Source organism: Peromyscus leucopus, chromosome 1, assembly GCF_004664715.2.
Source record: "Peromyscus leucopus breed LL Stock chromosome 1, UCI_PerLeu_2.1, whole genome shotgun sequence".
Lineage (NCBI taxonomy): Eukaryota > Metazoa > Chordata > Mammalia > Rodentia > Cricetidae > Peromyscus > Peromyscus leucopus.
In genome coordinates this window covers 186,767,954-186,787,842 of record NC_051063.1, presented here as the reverse complement: position 1 = coordinate 186,787,842, position 19,889 = coordinate 186,767,954, and the positions used below count along the sequence as shown (strand labels likewise).

At 39.6% G+C, this 19,889-nt stretch overlaps 1 protein-coding gene across 1 annotated transcript in view; it reads right to left on the bottom strand.

The window, feature by feature from the left end:
- LOC114688505 (zinc finger protein 431-like) overlaps nucleotides 1-19,889 on the bottom strand; it is a 43,245-nt gene that overhangs the window by 7,389 nt on the left and 15,967 nt on the right. The window contains exons 2-4 of the mRNA XM_037199776.1: nucleotides 15,883-16,009; nucleotides 15,629-15,689; nucleotides 13,341-14,468 (exon numbers count right to left, since the gene is read on the bottom strand). Of these exons, the coding sequence (XP_037055671.1) occupies nucleotides 13,341-14,468; nucleotides 15,629-15,689; nucleotides 15,883-16,009 (1,316 nt within the window). The remainder of the gene's footprint in view (nucleotides 1-13,340; nucleotides 14,469-15,628; nucleotides 15,690-15,882; nucleotides 16,010-19,889) is intronic.

Here is a 19,889-nt window from a genome sequence, read left to right as displayed (position 1 = left end):
CCCAATTGACTTTTCCCTAAGAAGCACTAACAGTGTGGACTGATCACTCTGGATATACACGTTCCAGGTATTTAGAGAACAGCCTCAGGAAAGGCTTTCTCTGGAATCAGATCTCCTTGAGCCACTTTCAAGGACTAGCAGTAAGAACAGTCTACATGAAAGTCTCCTGATTTAATGTAAATTCCACAAAGAGAAACCGCCTAGGTCAGGTGGATGTTAAGTAATAGCTTTACACAATTTAGCTCGGAGCCTCCTTTCCTACATTCTTACTAACTTTATAGACCTTTAACCCCTTACCTAACCACTTCTAGGAATATTTAGATAACTCTCTGTGCTGACAGTTATGTTCAGCCAGAACCCAAGCCTCCCTGTAATTATCATCATTGACAGCATCCAGCCAGGTCCATCCCTAGATAGAGGAAAGTATCTTATCGGAGATACCTCTGTACTCTCTAAAAACAGATTTAAGCATCCAGACTACCCATTTGAGAAGTCCTGGTGGGTGTGCCAATTAAGCTTTACTTCCTCCTTTCCCAAACCTTACCTCCAGTTCCAGATCTCCCTTTAACTATCACCAGAGGCATCTAGCTGTACACAGGTTGCCTAGCGACTGAGCACACTTTCCCCCACCCTGCCAAAAAAACAGCAGATAGCTTGAACAGATAGGAGCCACAGAAAAAAGGAGACAGTTTTATTTTCTCCCATTGACCTAGCAACTTATAGATTCTTAACATTTTCTACTAATCACTTTTAAGACTATAGTTGAGCACATAAGATTCCTTCTTCTTAGATACTACCCGAATTTAGCCTTTAGTTAACTCATTTCCCCATTGGTCACTTCCCTTTGGGGTTGCAAATGATAATTAATGGTTATTGCCTCTCAGTGTGATTCTTATCACCCCTTCATTGGACCTTGGAAGCCTGGCTTTATATACCAGGACTTCAAGGGCACAAGGGATGGAGAAGAGAAAAGAGAATGGAAGAACTAGATGGGTAAGAACATGAGAGGAAGAAACTGAGATGGGGAAGAACTAGATTGAAGAGCTAGAAGAGAGTACTAGAGGAATGAGATGGAAGATGAGGAAGAGCCAGATGGGGAAGTACTAGCTGGGTAAGAACAAACTGAAAGGACCTAGATGAGGCAGAATTAAGATGAGAGAATTAAGATAGAACTTAGATAAATACCTCATGCAGGAGGTAGAGACTACACTAAGCATGCTCAGAGGCTTTTGAACTCACAAAACCAACCCCCATGGCACACCCCCTTCTAAAATGCCATAGCTCTACTCCTTCCCAAACAGTCCCACCAACTGGGAAATCAGGAGTCAAACATATGAGTCTAGGGGTGCCGTTTTTATTTAACCACCCAGCTCTCTCACAATTGGGTAGTGAGAATAACTTCTTCACTGACCAAACTCTACCATAGCCTTATGGGAGACTATAATGTTTCCAGCATACAATGGCACAGAACAACCACTCCTATTCCACAAAGAAAGAAGCAGAGCATAGCAAGGAATGTACAGACAGAGAAAGATCAAATTCCAGCGAACATCAAAACTTGAAGCTCCTTGTCCAGGATCCTGAGATTGTGGTGAAATTGCCTAAACTCCACGGGGCTTATGTAGGCCCAGTCCTCCAGCCCTGTCCCCTGCAACACACATAGCTTCTCTTTTAGGACAGATCTACTGCAGGCCTGAAGCCTCCCTCAAAGGACATCCCATGGTCTTCTATCGGGGACTATGGGGATCCAGCCCCCCGATAGTCCCCTCTCAGGGTCTGGAAGAATCTACAACCAGCTGATAATTAATCTTTGATGAAAAGAAATGAATCTATGTACACAAAACTCCTTAGTTCATACACTTTATTATTCTGTGATAGTTCTCTCTCTGCACAGCTTGTATTCTGCTCTCATGTCTAGCTCCTTTCTTGCCTGATTTCTCTCTATATTTATCTACTGTCCCCTCTAGGTTCTATCTTAATTCCTTCATCTAGTTCTGTCCCTTCTAGGTTCTCATCTATCTAGTTCTTTCCCCTTTCAGCTTCTCTCCCATCTCCTTCTCTCTCATCTGGGTCTTCCTCATCTTGTTCCCCATCTGGCTCTTCCTCATCTTCCATTTCATTCCTCTAGTACTCTCTTCTAGCCCTTCAATCTAGTTCTTCCCCATCTCAGTTTGTTCCTCTCAAGTCCTTACCCATCTAGTTCTTCCATCTCCCCCCCCACCCCGCCCTGAAAGTCCCGGTATATAAAGGGAGGGTCCGAGCTAAATTGTGTAAAGCTATTACTTAACGTCCACCTCTCCTAGCCAGTGTCTCCTTGTGGGATTTACCTTAAGTCAGGAGACTTGCCTGTGGGCTGTTATCATTATTAGTCCTCAGAAGTTGGCCACGCCACGGCCCCCCCCCCCCCCCCCCCCCGCCCAGCAGTGTCTCCTTGTGGAATTTAAGTCAGGAGACTTGTAAGTGGTCTGTTATCATTGTTATCCTTGGAAGTTGGGCGCCCACCTGGGTGGTGCTTCCTGTAGTCCTTGAAAGTGGCCAAGGGAGATAATCTGATTCCAGAGAAAGCCTTTCCCCGAGGCTGTTCTCCAAATACCTGGAATGTGTATGTCCAGAGAGTGATCAGTCCACACTGTTAGCCCTTCTTAGGGAAAAGTCAATTGGGAAAACTATGAAGGCACACATGATTTTCATAACAGAAGACAGCTGATCTATAACAAGCCAAGTAACACTAAAAAACTCCTTGGGATTTGGCTTCCTCTGGAGGAATTCCCTGATTCCTCCAGGTCGTGACTTTGCCATAACCAGCTGAGTTCTTATGATATATTCCTGCGGCCTGCAGCAGTCTTCATTTCTCCAGTCTCCTCTGTATGGCATTCTATTTTACTCTATGGAAAGTGTGTAAGAAGGGCTGGAGAGATCAATTAAGAGCACTGACTGTTGACCCCAATTCTATTCCTAGCACACTCAGGACAGCCCATAAATATCTGTAACTACATTTCCATGTAAAAAATGATGCTAAGTAGTTAGGTACCTGGCATTGACTTGGGTGATTACACGAATGAGAAGTTTTTTCTCTGAGTCTTGACATGTAGAAACAAAAATCAGTGGCACATGCTGGGTGATGGTGGTGCACAACTTTAATCCCTGCACTTGGGATGCAGAGGCAAGTGGATCTCTGTGAGTTTGAGACCAGCCTGGTCTACAAAGAGAGTTCGAGGACAGCCATATCTACACAGAGAAACCTGGTATCATAACACCATGGAAATCCCAAAACTATGCTACAAGCCACAAAGAATATATGAAGTTGGAGTCAGCTGATTACGGCAAAGCTATACCTAGAAGAGTTAAGAACGCTTCCAGAAGTTGAGGCCAAGGCTTGAGGAGTCTTGGTGATATTGGCTTTTGACTATTAGAGATTATTGCTATTCGAGAAGTTCTATATTATAGCACATGAAACAACTGTCTTCTCTTTCAGAGAGTGTCTAAGTGTAATGTGATTTTGTAACTGGAGTACCATCAATAATTATTCACATTATATGGTGGTCACAATGTTTTGTAGAAGAGTAAGTCATTTTCTCTTTATGGTTTCAAGGTCATATTGTATTTAATGGTTAAGATTATAGCCAATGAAGATTTTGGCAAGACTAAAGGGGGTGTTTCCTAAGGCATTCTAAAAGAGACTTTTCAAAGGACCAAGTGGGTAGAGTTCTTAGGATTACAAAGTCCCTTTTTAGGCATCCCTCTCAGTTCTATGAAGGCTACCCAGTGCCCATTTTCACATGCCATTCACAACTTGGGATTGGGTTTGCTGACAAAGCCAGCACTTTTGGAGAATTGCTGCCACTTCATTTGGAGCAACCTCTCCTGGTTACTTCCTGTCACCAAACCCTTTATGTCCCACTTTTGCCTTGTCTGATGATGCTAGTCCTAGCATCTCCCTAGATGATATCAACTCAGGATGTGTAAGGTGAGAATATGTTCATTTTGTCTTGCTACAATCAGTGTTGTATTTGTTTGTTTATTTATTTACCTAGTTAGCCTTTGGAAAGACTTATAACAGCCCATTTATTATATACAGAGCATTCTGTATGCATTGTGGATGGCAGTATATGTGGTTACTGCAGCTCCAGTAATTTTCACTGTAGAAAGGAAACTTAACACATATTTGTTTACAATCATATAAGTTCATCTGCCTACAGGATACAATTTTAGGAAAACATACTTTGATCTGTGCCTCTGTATTAAGAACAATTCTGGGAAAGCATTCATTTCCAACACATGTATTACAACAAATTTCAACATACATTTAGTGGTATTTGATCAAAATAAATCATTAAAAATGAAATGCCAGCTTACCTAACCTTACATGTCATGTGTATATGGTACTTGTATTGTGTCCCCATCATAGTTTTTTTTTTTTTCCATCTTGATACAAGTTAGTATCATCTGGGAAAAGAGATCCTCAATTGAGAAAATGTACCTATAAGCTTGGTTTAGGCAGATTCGTAGGGATATTTCCTTGATCAATGTGAAATGACTCATATCAATTGCACAGTGACACCTTGGGCAGGTAGTTCTGGGAGGCATAAGAAAGTAGCCAATGGGGCCAGAATTATGGCTCACTGAAATGAACACACACTGCTCTTTCAGAGGAGCTGAGTTCAGGTGCCAACACCTACACCAACCGGCATAAAACTGCCTGTAACACTAGCTCCAGGAAAAAGGCATGCCATTAGTTTGTATCCTCCATGTGAGCCTTCATGTGCATGCACAGGTATACACACAGACACACAGACACACACACACACACACACACACACACACACACACACATGCTAGAAAATTAAACAAAACAGAGAACAAATTCATCCTAGACAGTGGACTGAAATCTCTGAAACTGTGGCCAAATCAATTCATTTGGAGTCATTTAGATCACCTATTTTCTCACAGACATAATACATTGAAAACAGTAGAGAGAATATTAGAAAAAAATTATAGTTTATTTTTCTGAAACTGTAACTTTAACTCGATTACTCACCTATTTCTATGCGCTTATTATAGTATAAAATACTATAATTTTACAAGTAAAATATATCATACTATATCTCAGTAAACATCAGAAAACAATATGCAAGTTAATTCACATTAATAAACATGATGAGTGTCGGACAGTGGTGGCACACACCTTTAATCCCAGCACTCAGGAGGCAGAGCCAGGCGGATCTCTGTGAGTTTGAAGCCAGCCTGGTCTACAGTATGAGATCCAGGATAGGCACCAAAACTACACAGAGAAACCCTGTCTCGAAAAACCAAATAAATAAATAAACATGATGAGATTGTAATAAAAACTTTCCAAAATTTAAGATATGTTTTTATAATGAGCTATTTAAAGTGATATGTGGTGATATTGTGTCCCTCCGATATATTGTGTACCTTAATAAACTTATCTGAGGTTAGAGAACATAACAGCCACTAGATAGACATAGAGGCCAGAAAATGGTGGCACTCACACCTTTAATCCTAGCATTCCAGAGGCAGAGATCCACCCAGATCTCTGTGAGTTCAAAGCCACACTGGAAACAGCCAGGCATGGTGACACACACCTCTAATTCCAGGAAGTGATGGCAGGAAACAGAAAGGTATATAAGGCATGAGGACCAGGAACTAGAGTCTTGTTAACCTTTTAGCTTTTAGCAGCAGTTCAGCAGAGATCCACTTGGATGAGGATTCAGAGGCTTTCAGTCTGAGAATACAAGATCAGTTGAGGAATTGGCAAGGTGAAGTTAGATGTGGCTCATTCTTTTTCTCTGATCATTCAGCATTCACCCCAATACCTGGATCCAGGTTTGTTTTTATTAATAAGACCTTTTAAGATTCATGGTACAGGGGGGGCGGGGCGGGGGGTGCGAGAAAGCGGACGGGCGCCCTGGCTGGCTTCTCCCGGGCGCTGCCGCTCGGTCCCGGGGGGCTGGGTGGACCCCACGGAGGCGCCACCCACGCGCGGCGCGGGGGGGCCGCCCCTGGGACTCGCTCGCCGGCGAAGCGGCTCACGAGGCGGCGGAGATGGGGGCCCGCGCCTCGTCCGCCGCCGCCGCCGAGCTCGGACGATGTCCTTGAGCTCCCGGCTGCAGGAGCGGGTGGACGCCGACGGCCCCAGATGTTCCTTTATTGTTCTCCATGTGTGGACTGAGTCCTGATCATAACTATATGATACTAGGTACTGTTGCACAGTGGCCACCAACAAAATGGAAATGAAAGAGAATGATAAGACATGGAGAATGAGCCCAGACAGTGAATCTTCATGGACTACTGATGCAGAAGCCAGTTCTGGGAAGAAATTCACCATTCCAAAGATCAGGAGGACAACTGAGAAAGTTTACTTGTCTTCGTGTTTCACCAATACTAGAGAGTATGACTTCATACATGGCACTCTGAAGCAGTGCAGGCTTAATACAAGCTGTGACCTGCAGGTCACATGGCAGTTTGGAGATACCAAACTGGTCCGCAACGAATATCTCGAAAAACAGTTTTCTGCTAAGAGGTCAGAGATGCGTGAGAATGGAAGATATGGCAGAGAACTGGAAGAACATTTCTGCTTCTTAGCACTTCCTCAGAGTGCTATGGTAGAAATCTACCAGAATGGGCCGAGTACCAGAGCATCCACACTGAAGATACTCGGGAATCCTGTTCTTGGAGTTTATATGTTTAGACATGTTGATGTTGCCCTGAGCTACGCTTATAGTCGAAGCACTACTGTAGAAAGTATTATGATTTTTAAGGTTCTCTTTGGAAAAGTAAAGAAAATTCAACCTTGTATGGATAAAAACAAAGTTTCTCTGGATCCTTCTCCTAACTTTGATTGCCACATGTCAAGAAATATGCCTTCTCTGAAAGATACCATTGAGCTACAAGCCTATAATTCAATGGTGTACTTCTATGAATATGATTTCTTTTCAAGGCCAGTAGATAAACCTAGACAGTGTCTTCCATATGCAGTAGTAACAGTAAAATTTATTGGTCAAAAGGCAGGTAATGGACAACTTATGACATCGCTGAGATTCCCATCCACAGGATTTCCTAAGAGGCTTGGTTACCATGAAAGATGAAAGAAATGGACAAAAGACAGTATCCAAGAGTCCAAGGACTACTGCATCTCATCCCAAAGATGAAAACAAAACAGGAACAAATTCATTTCACAGTCTGAAAAGAGACTCTGCATCTCCAGAAATGGTCCAAAGACAGAGCTCAATACCTGGCTCGCTTTCACCTTCTGAGAACATACAAGACACTTGCATACCAAAGTCAGAAAGCAAAATAGAGCCGACAGATAGCTCATGTGATGTTTCAGAGTATCTCACTGAACAGCAGGAAAACTTAAATATCATAAAGAAAAGAAATGGGATTTTTAGTGCTGCTGAAACAAATGATAAGGAAGACTGTCCTTTAGTAACTTGTGATGAAAAGGATAGAGATGCCACTTGCTCACCTGACAACACACCTGCACAGAAGTTGCATGAAAGCCCTACAGATCACACACAGATCTGTCCTTCAAACATAAGAGCAGGAAATGATGATCCTCTTGTGCCTAATTCATCAGCGCCTATTTCCCATTCTGTGAGGGCCAACCATAGCAATCTTGAAATGAATGACACAGGCTTTAAACATGAAGATAATGAAGTACTAAATTTGTCTATTAAAGATTGTATATATACCAGCTCTCCAGAACCTGTGTGTATCCAGGAGAAAATTCCTGTCCTACAAGTAGATAAACACAGCTTGTAAAAACTGAGTCACCAGAAATGTGTATAAAAGATGCACTGAATCCCAGTACCACACCATTTGGTTCATATGGGAACTCAGCCCTTGATGTGAATCAAACAGCACAACATACTCTCTCTGAACAGGATGGAGAGAATCCAAAAGTCCTGACTCAGAAAGTTGGTACATCCTGGAACGCACCTCCACAGCCACACATACTGCAGTATATAATTCTTCTGAGCATTCATTTGGAACTTCATATCCATACTATGCTTGGTGTTTTTATCAGTACAGCAGCAGCAGTGGCACTGCTGTTACTCACACGTACCAAGGGATGACGACGTACGACACACCTCCTCCTCCTCCCATGATGACTGCAGTTGCAAGTTCTGTCCAGAACACACATTTTAATCATTCGTACTCTGAACATTTTAGTTATTTTGCTAGGCACCCGCAAGCAAATGCCTTTATCCAGGAAATGGCTATTCTCCATTTCCCATGCCTGTTTCTTACAATTATCAACAACCAGTTTATTCACAATTTGCGTCTCATCAGCTGGTACCACAAGCTGCATATCCTTATCCTCCTAACCCAGGCGTGCTTCCACAAGTTCCTTGGACTTACGCTCCATGGCAACAGAACCCATTTCCACCAAGGCATTAAGAATAAATCTTCCTACTGGAATTAAAGCAATTTAAGTATTAAAAAAAAAAAAAAAAAAAAAAAAAAAGATTCATGGTACAGTTATAGATGAAAAGATAACATCAAACTTAGACAAAAACCATCAGGGCTTTTTGTGTGGCTACAGTTACCCTGATGCCCAAACCACACCAAGACTCAACAAAGAAAGAGAATCACAGAACAATCTCCCTCATGAACTTTCATGCAAAAATATTCAATAAAATACTAGCAAACCAAATCCAAGAACACATCAAAAATATCAGCCACCATGATCAAGAAGGCTTCATCTCTGAGTTGTGGGGGTATTTAACATACAAAAATATGCCAATGTAATCTACAATATAAACAAACAAAGAAAAAAACCCACATGATCATTTTATTAGATGCTGAAAAGTCTTTGACAAAAATCTAACATCATGATAAAGGTCTTGGAGAGATTAGAGATACAGGGAACACACTTAAACATAAGATTATACAGCAAGCCAACAGCCAACATTGAACTAAATGGAGATAAACTCAAAGTGATTCCACTAAAATCAGGAAGAAGACAAGACTTTCCACTCTTTCCATATCTATTCAATAGAGTACTCAAAATTATAGCTACAGCAATAAGACAACAAAAGGAGATCAAGGGGATACAAATTGGAAAGGAAGTTGTAAAACTTTCACTATTCGCAGATGATATGATAGTATAAATAAGTGGCTCGGCAGTGGTGGTGGTGCACGCCTTTAATCCCAGCACTCAGGAAGCAGAGGCAGGCAGATCTCTGTGAGTTCGAGGCCAGCCTGGTCTACAGAGCGAGATCCAGGACAAGCTCCAAAGCTACACAGAGAAACCCTGTCTTGAAAAACTAAAAAAAAAAAAAAAAAAGGTATACATAAGTGACCCCCAAAATTCCAGCAGGGATCTTCTCCAACTGAATAACACCTTCAGTAATGTGGCAGCATACAAGATTAACTAAAAAAAAAAAAAAAAAAAAAAAAAAAAAAAAAAAAACAAAAAAAAAAAAAAAAAAAAAACAACAAAAACCAAGAGCTCTCCTATATACAAATAATTGGCTTGAGAAAGAAATCAGAGAAACATCAACCTTTACAATAGCCACAAATAACATAAAATATCTTGGAGTAACTCTAACAGAACAAGGAAAGATCTGTATGATAAGAACTTTAAGTCTTTGAAGAAAGAAATTGAAGAAGATATGAGAAAATGGAAAGATCTCTCATGTGCTTGGATGGGTAGGATCAACATAGTAAAAATGGCAATCTTACCAAAAGCAATCTACAGATTCCATGCAATCCCCAACAAAATCCCAGCATAATTATTCACAGGCCTAAAAAGAACAATACTCAACTTCACAAGGAAAAAACAAGAATCCCAGGATAGCAAAGACAATCCTATACAATAAAGGAACTTCCAGAGGCATCAAAATCCCTGACTTCAAGCTCTACTATAGAGCAATAGTAAGAAAAAGAGTTTGGTATTGGCATAAAAACAGACAAGTGGATCAATGGAATTGAACTGACATTACTCCACATACCTATGAACACCTGATTTTTGACAAAGAGGCCAAAACTGTACAATGGAAAAAAGAAAGCATCTTCAACAAATGGTGCTAGCATAACTGAGTGTCAACATGTAGAATAATGCAGGTAGATCCATATCTATTCACATGCACAAAACCCAAATCCTTTGGATCAAAGACTTCAATATAAATCCAGTTACACTGAACCTGATAGAAAAGAAAGTAGGAAGCAGCCTAGAATGGATTGGGAAGGGAGACCACTTCCTAATATAACACCAGTAGTACAGACACTGAAAGCAATAAAAAATAAATGGGACCTCCTGAGACTGAGAAGCTTCAGTAAGGAAAAGGACACAGTAAATAAGACAAAATGACAGCCTACAAAATGGGTAAATTTCTTCCCCAACCCCACATCTAACAGAGGACTGATCTCCAAAGTATATAAAGAACTCAAGAAACTAGACATCATAAAACCAAATAATCCAATTAAAAAAAATCTGGTGGAAATCTAGACAGAGAATTTTCAACAGAAGAATCTCAAATGTCCAAAATATATTTAAGGAAGTGCTCAAAATCCTTAGCCATCAGGAAATGCAAATTAAAATGACTCTGAGATACCACCTTACTCCTGTCAGAATAGCTGAGATCAAAAAACACTGATGACAGCTTATGTTGGAATATGGAGTAAGGGGAACACTCCACCACTCTTGGTGGGAGGGCAAAGGGTGGTAACAGCCACTTTGGAAATCAGTATGGTTTCTCAGAAAATTGGGAATCAATCTACTTCAAGACCCAGCAATACCAGTCTTGGACATATACTCATATGAGTCTCAATCCTACCATAAAGACACTTGCTCACCAAAGTTTACAGCAGCATTATTCATAATAATTAGAACCTGTAACCAACCTACATGCCCCTCAACCAAAGAATGGATAAAGAAAATGTGGTACATTTACACAATGGAGTATTACACAGTGGGGATGATTATCCTTTTCACTTGCAAATAGATATATTTCAATTGTCCCATGTTCCAATGTTTTAGATGAAAATATTGTTTACAGTTTTAAACCTTTATTGATACATTATTATTACAAATCTTTCTTCACCAGTGAGATGGTTCAAAGAGAAATATGTGTGGTGTGCAAAGCTAGTAACTACAGCATGATCCAGAATTCATATAAAGAGAGCAAAAAGAACACTCCAAAAAGATGTCATCTGGTTTTTACATATCTGTCATGGACTACATGCCCATAACCACATGACAGAAATGCTTGTTTAGAAAGAAATCTTGTAGTTCCATTTCTGGTATCTCAAGTCAATTCCAAGAGGAAGCAGTACTTCATCTAATAATAACATAAGGGAGGATGGGATATCATATATATTTCCATAAAACTTCAGTCTGTTATGAAATATACATACACAATTTAATGCTACATATCCTATTGCATTAAATCTCTACTATATAGATGAAAAAGCAGTTTTACATAGACAAAAGGTATTCAATATTTCTAGTATTCTGTTCTATTAATCATTTTAAGAGGTACATTTTTGAAATGGACTAAATAGGAAATGTTAGGTGTAAATCATCTATCCAAGTACACAGAAGGTAGATCCATGAGATCATAAGTTCAAATGCTGCCCTGGGTCATTACTGACAACCAAGAAGGCTAGAATACAAATAAGGCCATTTCAAGGAAATTTGTGTAAATATGAAAAACAAAGTCAATAAAAATACACCACATTTTCAAGAAATTAGTGGTTGAAATATATTATCATCAACATCATCAATGGACCACATATTTATGGACAACACATTCTATATTTTGTAGCAGAAAAGTAACTATCACCAAATAAACATAAAAGAAAAGTAACATAAACCACAGAAGGAATGTAAGAACCTTCAAATAAAATTCAATAATGCATTTGCCACACATTCTGAATACATCTATTGCTAATCTATAAATTTCAAAGTACAGCGCACAATGCAGTGATTTCTACTATAAGACTAGAGTGAACATGGTATATTATTTACTTCCTTCAAACTTTGATGAAAAAGAGACAAAGGAGGAATTGTTCTTGTAATTGGAGACAGTTGTGGTATTTAATGTCATTAACTAACAAGTTGTTTATATGAAGAGGGTACTACTTTCTCTTGCATGACTTTTTGCTTATTTCCCGACATCAAGATGATATACAAAGGCATTAGAGAACTATTTATGGGGATGAAGAGGTTGTTACTGTTAAGAAAAGTTCCTTTCCCAGATCCAGGATAGGTAGCTAACAATGTCCTCTAATTCCTGACAGAAATAATCTTATATCTCTGGATACCTTGGGTACCAACAAAAGCATGCATATACCCACATGTAGACACATTGACATAATTAAAAATAAATCAAATCTTTAAACAAACATAATTCACTAGGGGAACAATTCATTTCTATAACACAAGTCTTAGAGTATCCAGAGACTTACCTCCAAAGCTTTGCTTCATCCTGAATCAGTAGATGTAGCAAAAGGCAGTCCAGGTGGCAAAAAGCTTTTTACACATTGCTTTCATTCACAAGGTTTCTCTCCAGTATTTCACTCATGTTTTTGATTGTGACAGTGACATGCAAGGTCATTGCTACTCTGTTAATTCATGTGGTGGTTTGAATAATAAATGTCCTCCATGCTTTCAGTCATTTGAACATTGGTGTCTAGTAATGGTGGTGTTTGGAAGGTTTAGGAAATGTAGCTTTGTTGAAGCAAAAATGTCATTGGGATTGGTATTTGAGGATTTCAAGCTTCAGTCCCCAGTAAGTTCCCACTCTCTGATTCATGCTTTCAGGTTAATAATGTGAGCTCTCAGGTTCCCTGTCATGATGAATTCTTGTCCCTCAGGAACCATAAGCCAAAATAAACTCTTCTATAATTTGCTTTAATTTGTTTTCCTACAGCAACAGAAAAAAAACCTAATACACAGAGTATGTCTTAGTATTTTCATGCAATTGAAACTGATATCTAAAAGGTTTACATTATTGTTTTAATGTATAAGATTATACTCTCTGCTAAGAGAATCTATAGCTATAAAAGATTTGGAAAGATCTTCATCCAATACCCCTCTGCTCTGTTCAATTACACAATTATTTAATCTCAAAGAAAGAAAATCTGTTTAATGTGAACAGTATGTTCAAGTATTTTGATGTCCCTCTTCTTCTCTGTACCTACCAATTCATATAGAAAAAAGCCTTATGGATTTAAACTATAAGGCAAATCTTTTAGAGATATGACTTTTCTTTGATTTTATGAGTACTAGAATACAGGTATTCTAAAGTATTTAAACTGATGGATGTGCCAAGGCTTTACCACACTCACAGGGTTTCTATCTAGTGTGCATTCTTTCATGATAGTAGAGATGACTGTTACATATAAAGGCTTTATCACATTGGTCACATTTGAAGGGCTTCTCTCCAGTATGTGTTCTTTCATGTATTTGGAGACTAATGTGATATGCAAAGACTTTCCCACATTGGTTACATTCATAGGGTTTCTCTCCAGTATGAATTCTTTCATGTATTTTCAAATAACTGTGATATCCAAAGGCTTTACCACATTGACTACATTCATAGGGTTTCTGTCCAGTATGAATTCTTTTATGCCTTTGAAGATGGTTATTACATATAAAGGCTTTACCACATTCCTTACATTCATAGAGTTTCTCTCCAGTGTGAATTGTTTCATGCATTTTCAGAGAACTGTTACGTGTAAAGACTTTACTACATTGACTACATTTGTAGGGTTTAGTATGGCTTCTTTCATGTTGCAAGAAATAACTGTGATGTGAAAAGGCTTTACCACATTGATTACATTCATAGGGTTTCTCTCCAGTATGAATTCTTTCATGTATTTTCAGAGAACTGCTACGTGTAAAGGTTTTACCACATTGCTTACATTCATAGGGCTTTTCTCCAGTATGAGTTTTTTCATGCCTTTGAAGATGACTGTTATATACAAAGACTTTATTGCATTGATTACATTTGTAAGGTTTCTCTGCAGTATGAATTCCTTCATGAATTTTCAGAGTACGGTGAAAAGTAAAGACTATACCACATTGCTTACATTCATAGGCTTTCTCTCCATTATGAATCCTTTCATGCCTTTGAAGATGAACGAGACGTGTAAAGGCTTTACTACAGTGATTACATTCATAGGTTTTCTCTTCATTATGAATCCTTTCATGCCTTTGAAGATGAACGAGACGTGTAAAGGCTTTACTACAGTGATTACATTCATAGGCTTTCTCTCCATTATGAATCCTTTCATGCCTCTGAAGATTAACAAGACGTGTAAAGGCTTTACTACAGTGATTACATTCATAGGGTTTCTCTCTAGTATGAGTTTTTTCATGTATTTTCAGAGTGCTGTGAAATGTGAAGGCTTTCCCACATTGCTCACATTCATAGTCTTTCTCTGTAGAATTACTTCTTTTGTGCCTGTGAAGAAACTTGGCATGAGTAAATTCTTTACTACATTAATTACATTGATGCATCATTTTGTCTTTTGGAAATCTACCATATAATACAGATGTTTGGATTTACCACACGGTTTATATTCATAGGGCTTTAATTCCACTTAAGTTCTTTACTATAATTGTAAAGGGAATCAGAACTAAAGGCATTGCATTCATAGGGTTCAACTTCAATATGGGTTATTTTATGTGTTTGAAGATACCTGTGGTGCTTCAATCGTTTAGTACATGGCTCACATGTGTACTATCCTTTCTCCATATGACTTTATTTACATCTCTGAAGGAAACTGGAAGGCCCAGAGCTTTACGACACTGACTGTATTCATAATACTTTCCTATATTACGAGTCACAATGCATTTGCAATGTGAACCAGGACAAACACAACAGTTTCCAAATGCCTTGCACTCACATAGATTTTCTCCACTGTGAGTTTGTGGATGAATTCTCAGAGAAGATGGAAAATCAAATTATTGTAAATTTGTATCACATTCAACAAGTCTACTCATAGTGGGGGTCTACTACACATCTTCTAATTTATCTGGGAAGAGTTACTTTTATACATATCCCTTAGGCTCACATGGCTTGTGTCCAGACTGGCATATGATATGCCTATAAAATAATAACAAATAAAATATTTTCACATTGAATTAATACAGTTTGGTTTCATTCCACTTAGAGATATGGTATAGAGATTAAAATTTCTCCATGCCAACACCATTCTTGACTCTCATAAACTGCACACTCATTATTTTGTAAGTTGCTACAAGAGTAGGAGTAACACTAGCTACCTTTAACTGACTATTTCCTTCTTGAAATTTCTTGGACATACACTGATCACCTAGCCAACATGTGAACTTTTTGCAAAACCTGAATGATATGAACCAAAACAATTGACAGTTTTATGACATGGCATAAACAGGGTTTAAGAAAATGGTGATATCACTTAAGCCATTGTTTCCATACTTACTTTTTAGAGGAATGTTTTGTAAGCATGGATCAGCTACCTGACATTGAAGTAAATACTATTGTGAGAGTTTAATAATCATCAAGACACTTAAAGCTATGCTTATTTCCTCCCTTGCTTTTCATGAAAACTTCCAGTGCATATCAACATTACTTCAGAGACACATTTGTACTAGCTTTCACATGAAAATTACCTTCCATGTCTTCTAGAACATTGATGATGTTTTTTGATATTCTGGTCTTCCCATTTGTACCCTAAAGTATAGCAAAAGAAAATGTATGATATGTTATTGGAAAATATGAAAAATATAATACTAACCTTGCTGAACCTTAGAACCATGCCTGATTTATTTCCTTCTTCCTCCTTCATGACCAACATCACAGAAGAGCATCAACAACTAAGAGATACTTGTCCACGTATTTTTTACAAAGAATAACTCTATCTCACCTATAGCAGTGAGGTTCCTGTAAGTTTCTATCATCACATCTTTGTAGAGACTCTTCTGGGAAGGATCCAGCAAAGTCCACTCTTCCCTAGTGAAGCTCACATGCACATCTTCATATGTCACAGCATCCTAAAATACCCCACACATTCATATTACAGAAATTATGATACTGACGGCATTGGAAATGTAATCTTCCTTAACAATATATTCCCATAATTCTGTGTGCTTCCCACACTTATTCCCTGAAACAGAAGTTCTAATGTAATCACCAAGTCATTTAGGAGAAACTTGAAAATGAGGTTCACCCTGTCATTTCTGAGCCCACTGAACAGGATATACATTTACAAGAGATATATCTATTAACAGATGTGCACAGAGAGAAGGAGAAAGAGAGAAGCAAAGAGATCAATAGTACTGAGTACCTACCAGGAAAACTGTAACTACAAAAAAAGGATGGGTAAGCTCATTCATTTGGCTCAGACCCTTAATTCCAGCACTCAGGAGGCAGAGGCAGGTGGACCACTAAGATAGAGGGCTGACTGGTGTCTGCTATTAGTTCCAGGATTGCCAGAGGTACATAGTTAAGATCATGACCAAAAACAAACAAATAAACATTCAAACAAGATAGACAAAACTCAGAGGGGCTCCCTGAAGTTTCTGCAAATAGTTCTGCATAAACTTCAGTTCTGTTTTTATCCCATAGAAACCTGAATTGCCCCAGTTTAAACTGTAAGATTAGTAAGAACTTGCTAGAAGTCAGTTCATATTTAAGCAGTCACAGTTAGACAGAAAAGAATGTAATCAATGTAAATGTTGAACACAAAAAAAAAAGTATAGGGCAAGAGAGATGGCTCAGCATTTAAGAACACTTTGGTCCTGCAGAAGAGGTATGTTCAATACCCAATACCTACATGGGGGCTTATAACTATTCAAAACTCCAAGATCCGGAATTCTAAGGAAATCTGACTGCTGTGAATATCAGTCACCTCTATGGTGTGTATTTGTACATGCAGGCTGAAGACTCATATTTATTCAAAAAATTCAAACTACAGAAAAGGTGGCAAGACTGTCACACAACTGCCATCCCTTGACTCTGAAGGCTCATACGGTCTTAAGATCATGGATATATGCCATCCTGGGATACAGAACGATACCTTCTGACAAAGTTTAAAACTCAAGATGTGGGTGAAGCTCAGCACAACAGCATATGACTGACATGCACAAAAATATATATTCCAGGTAAATCAGTCAATAATATAGAAATAAAAAATTAAGGTATGATGGAGCACACCTTTAATCCCAGCACTTGGGAGGCAGAGGCAGGCAGATCTCTGGTTTCCAGGCCAGCCTTGTCTATAGAGCTATTTTCAGGAAAGCCAGGACTACATAGTGAACCCTTGCCATGGACAGACATATGTATTTTAAAAGTGAAACACAAATAAACAAACAAAAAAAATCATCAGGCTAGCAAAATGGCTTAAGGTTAAAAATCAATTGTTCCTGCTGTATCTTGTGTAATTTTGAGGTCTAGTCTATAATGGTGGTGTAGCCGTGACAGCATGAGAAAGAAGTTGGATGATCTGTTCCAACCACAAGAAATTAGACAAAAACAAATGGCTATGGAGTGAGGCTACAGACACACAAGTCCCATCCCCAGTGGAGAACTTCCCCAAGAAAGGCTCCTAACACTAAAAGGTCCATAAGCACCCTAAAGAAAGCCACCAATGAGAGACAAGGATTCAAATACATCATATTATTATTGTCTCAAGAATGTTACTGACCAAGTCCACAGTAGACATGGGACTGATAAACAGAAACCCATGTAGGAGGGAGAGCTATGGTTCTCAGGATCTGAAGCAACCCCTTTCCCAAAGGCCCTTGTCCCAGACCATTGCCAGCTCTCCCAAGCATATTCCTGGTTTAAAAGAAGGAGCTGTTTTTGTTCTATACCTGGTGCCATAGGAAAAGCCGCCAAGGGCTAGGCTTCAAGCTCTTATTGGCTCTACCACGCACGTTCCAAGGATTAAGAAGGAGCTATTTCTTCTTCTTTGAGAAAGTCTCACTTCAGCAGGCCATCCCTCAACACACCACTTTTTCCTTTTCTAATAGTTGTCACCCAGGGTCATGTTGCCCATCTGGCAAAACTATACTTTTTGCAGGAATGGACGTTTATGGAACACCAGCCCTTAGTGTGTGTTTTGACCCTGTGATCCTCTTTTGAGCAGCTTCTCAGAGGCTTGCTCTTGCATATGAGGATGGGACTAGTGATTGATTTTAAATCAAGGTTTCTCTTTTGTTATGGTTTGTAGCCACAACTCTAGTTAATCCTCATGAACACACAGTTACATTCTATCATCTTCATATCTAACAGGCGTGGTTAGCATACTACTTATCTTTGGGGACTTTTAGAGGCAGCCCTCCTTTTGCTCAATCCTGTTTTGTGTGACTTACTTTCTCCTAAACTTTGGTAAATCCTTTATATCATCAGCTCCACGCTTCTACATCACAGCTTAGTGGAGAATTAGCCAACACATGAGATGCAGTTTATAGCCAAAATAATAATAATAATAATAATAATAATAATAATAATAATAACCTCCAAATGGATTTTATAACTTTATAATAATAAGTGTGAAGTGCAGAACTTCTAGAAGATACTAGAGAAACCAGACCTTTCTGAGTATGGCAACATGCCTTCCAAGACACCAAAAGCATTGTGACATTAATAACCAGGATGTTTCTACACACAGTTCCCTGTGTCTGGTCCCCAAGAAACCCCTTTTCCCAAGATCAGACATTCAGACAAAAGTCACCATTTTCTGAGGGGATTGACAAACATTCCTACTTGCAAAAACACCAAGTCATACTCCTTTCTCAGGCAAGAGGGACGTGTAGCTCTTCCAGTTACAGGACTGTGTGCCTATTAATTTGTCAAGGTCAGTGCTGGCCTCCTGGCTTCCTGCTCATAAACCCTACCCCAACCCCTCAGCTCACAACTCCCTTTCCTCTGTTCCCATTTGACCCTGGAAACATTCCCTACTGCTTCTCCGTTCAACCTCTAATAAGCATAGTGAAAACGGCTTTTTAGGCATGTAAAGACAGCTTAGTCAGGATCCCCCAAACACACCCAAGGTTGTACCAGATAAGCAGACTTCAGTGATATCACTCACTAAAGGTAACTAGACACAGTCCTAGAGCCCCATGACACCCACTGGATAGTATATTAGCAGAGGTCAAGAGCAGTGCTCTGCTCTCCTCATCTGGTGAGACGCCACCTTGATCTGTCCTGTGGCTGGAGAGTCTCCCCCATATCCTGATGCCTGAATCAGAGACGATGGAATAAGAGACTTGTCAGAAAATGGACCTGACTTTCTGTTGAAATAAAAGGCACAGGTGAGCGGCCTTGGGAAGACAGGCTTGACCCTGCAGGTAGGAATTCAGAATGTGAACCTTCTGAGGACCCTCAGCATAATAAAATACAACGTTTGTTAAACTGTGTCTATCTACCTTCTTGTTCTTGACAGTTTCCCAGCACACAGCCTTGCCAATTTTTTAATTTTTTCACCCACCGAGTTGCAAGTTTGGTTTCTTTACTGCACCCACATTCACTCACCGTGCTCCTAGTGCTCTAAGCAGATGCAGCCCCACGGGAACTTTATACACAGGCTCCTGCCCTGGCCAGGGAGTTACAAGGACTTTATAAGATGCCATTTCTGCCTGCTGCCTCCCATTTACAAAGAATCCACCACGTGGCTCTCAAGGCTAAGGCTTCTGCTCCTCCCCATCTGAGGAGAGCAGCACCTCACTCACCATGTCGCTGTTTCCAAGTTCTTCCACTCTCTCCACACAGCTCCTTTCAGCAGAGGTCACAGCACAGAACTCCAAACCACTCCTGCTTGCTCAGCTGTGGATCCTAGCCTGCAACATGGAGTCTGGAAGAGCCCTCCTCCCCCTCTGACTGGTGGTCTGTCTGGAGATCTTGATTGGCTAGTGAGGTCTGAGTGGCAGG